Source organism: Phalaenopsis equestris, unplaced genomic scaffold (genome assembly GCF_001263595.1).
Source record: "Phalaenopsis equestris unplaced genomic scaffold, ASM126359v1 Scaffold000094, whole genome shotgun sequence".
Lineage (NCBI taxonomy): Eukaryota > Viridiplantae > Streptophyta > Magnoliopsida > Asparagales > Orchidaceae > Phalaenopsis > Phalaenopsis equestris.
In genome coordinates this window covers 6,997,906-6,999,676 of record NW_018164536.1, presented here as the reverse complement: position 1 = coordinate 6,999,676, position 1,771 = coordinate 6,997,906, and the positions used below count along the sequence as shown (strand labels likewise).

General features: G+C 33.1%; 1 protein-coding gene across 1 annotated transcript in view; it reads left to right on the top strand.

Annotated features, from left to right (window-relative positions):
• Positions 1-1,771, top strand: part of LOC110020194 (altered inheritance rate of mitochondria protein 25) — a 33,881-nt gene that overhangs the window by 27,898 nt on the left and 4,212 nt on the right. Inside the window, 1 exon segment of the mRNA XM_020718200.1 lies at positions 1,067-1,187. Within this exon segment, the coding sequence (XP_020573859.1) occupies positions 1,067-1,187 (121 nt within the window).

Sequence of the window (1,771 nt, the reverse complement as noted above, 5' to 3'; positions counted from 1 at the left end):
TATATATATATATACATAAATTAAAACGTCCTTCCGAACTGTGCGACGGGATTTCGATTCCGGTTGCCGACAGCTTCTTACGGGCGACACCCCCAAACACAACCTCTCTTTTAAGTGCCGACATATACTTGAAAAAATATCATTTTCTTACTCTCTGGTCCTTTGTGGAAGAAGCATCTGAGTACTAGGATCAGAAGGTTCGTTCATTCACTTACCTATGGTATCTTTGGCAATCTGTATCCTTGTGTACATAAATGTTTTGGTTATTTATGCTGTTCACGAAACTCTGGACTATGAAATACATATTTCAGGTTTTTTTATTTTTTTTATTTTTGTTTATTTTTTTATTTTTTTTCTGGGGAGCATTTACATACATACCACCCAATTCCTATGTATATACATATCTAACACCTAAACTTTAATTTTTAAATTGATACCACGCAAATCTTTCATATCACATAAAAAAATACCACCATTTTAACTTTTAAAAAGTGAAATGCACCTTTTCATGCATAGGTAAGGTGGTATGTAAATGTAAAAAAAAGAGGTTAGATTTTCATAGGAATTAAGTGGTATGTATGTAAAAATCGTCTTTTTTTTTTTTTACATATTTTGGGTTTTCTTTATGTGAAAATGTATAAATTCACTCCTGAAAATACTAGTTTGAACACAAAACTTTGGATTCATTGTTATTAACTTCTGGGTGATTCGGTTGTCTGCTGTTTGCGGTAGTTGAAAAGAGTTTAATTACTGATAGTCACTCTGGTTTCATCTTTACTTTCCTTGAGACACATCTTAGAAACTGAACATAATAAAGTTTATAATCAAGCATTAATTACCTGAGAATATTTGTGTCACAAATTCAAATTAGTAGGCAGCTTTTTACTTATTAGTGTTGCTCTAAGTATTTCCTTGCATTGCTGTCAAATGCTTAAGATACATATTAGAGTACCCATTGCTGCTTTTTGAAGTTTCTGTAATGGTTTAAATCTTTATCTATTTTCTACTTATTATTTTGAGTAGGTTTTATCAAACTTTTAAAGAGTAATTCCTTTTTGTGATTTAGGAATAAACAGTTTGCTGTGGTTGAAAACCCTGGTCTTTGGAACTGGACCTTCACTCTAAAGGATGAAGATGATAATGTGCTCGCTCAGATTGATCGGGACTGGAGGGGGTTTGGCCTTGAGGTTTTCTCTGACTTTTTTCCTTAGATAAATATCAATCAGGCTACTAGAATTTTATTATTCTTTCTAGTTTTCGTATAATTCTTCCAAGTAAAATGTCAAAATAATCTCCTAACTATTCACATGTGTCATTTTTATCCTAGAGTCTATATAAGCATCAAATTAGTCCCCTCATTCTTTTAATAATAGTCCGCCCGGAGGATTTATTTAGCCTCCATTAAAAGAGTTTGGGGACTAAATTGTTACTTCTATAGACTCTAGGATTAAAATAGCCCACTACGAAGTGTCAGGGTCCTATTTTTATATATTTTGCCTGTTCTATTTTTATGGTGCATGCCATTTTAATTTTTAATTTGCTTATGAAGTGTGCTAGGGAAAAACAAACAAGACCTATCTGATGCTCCAGTAAAAGTTACCATTGGCTTTTATATGTGTCAAACAATGGCTGTGCTTGCCTCCTAATGGTTACCAATAAGTGATATCTACCTTCTGTTGTGGATTTCCTGCATTAGCATGTTGAAAAGCAGAATGTTTTTTTTTTTTTTTTTTTTTTTTTTTTTTGTGGGTGGGGGGGGGGGGGGGGGGAG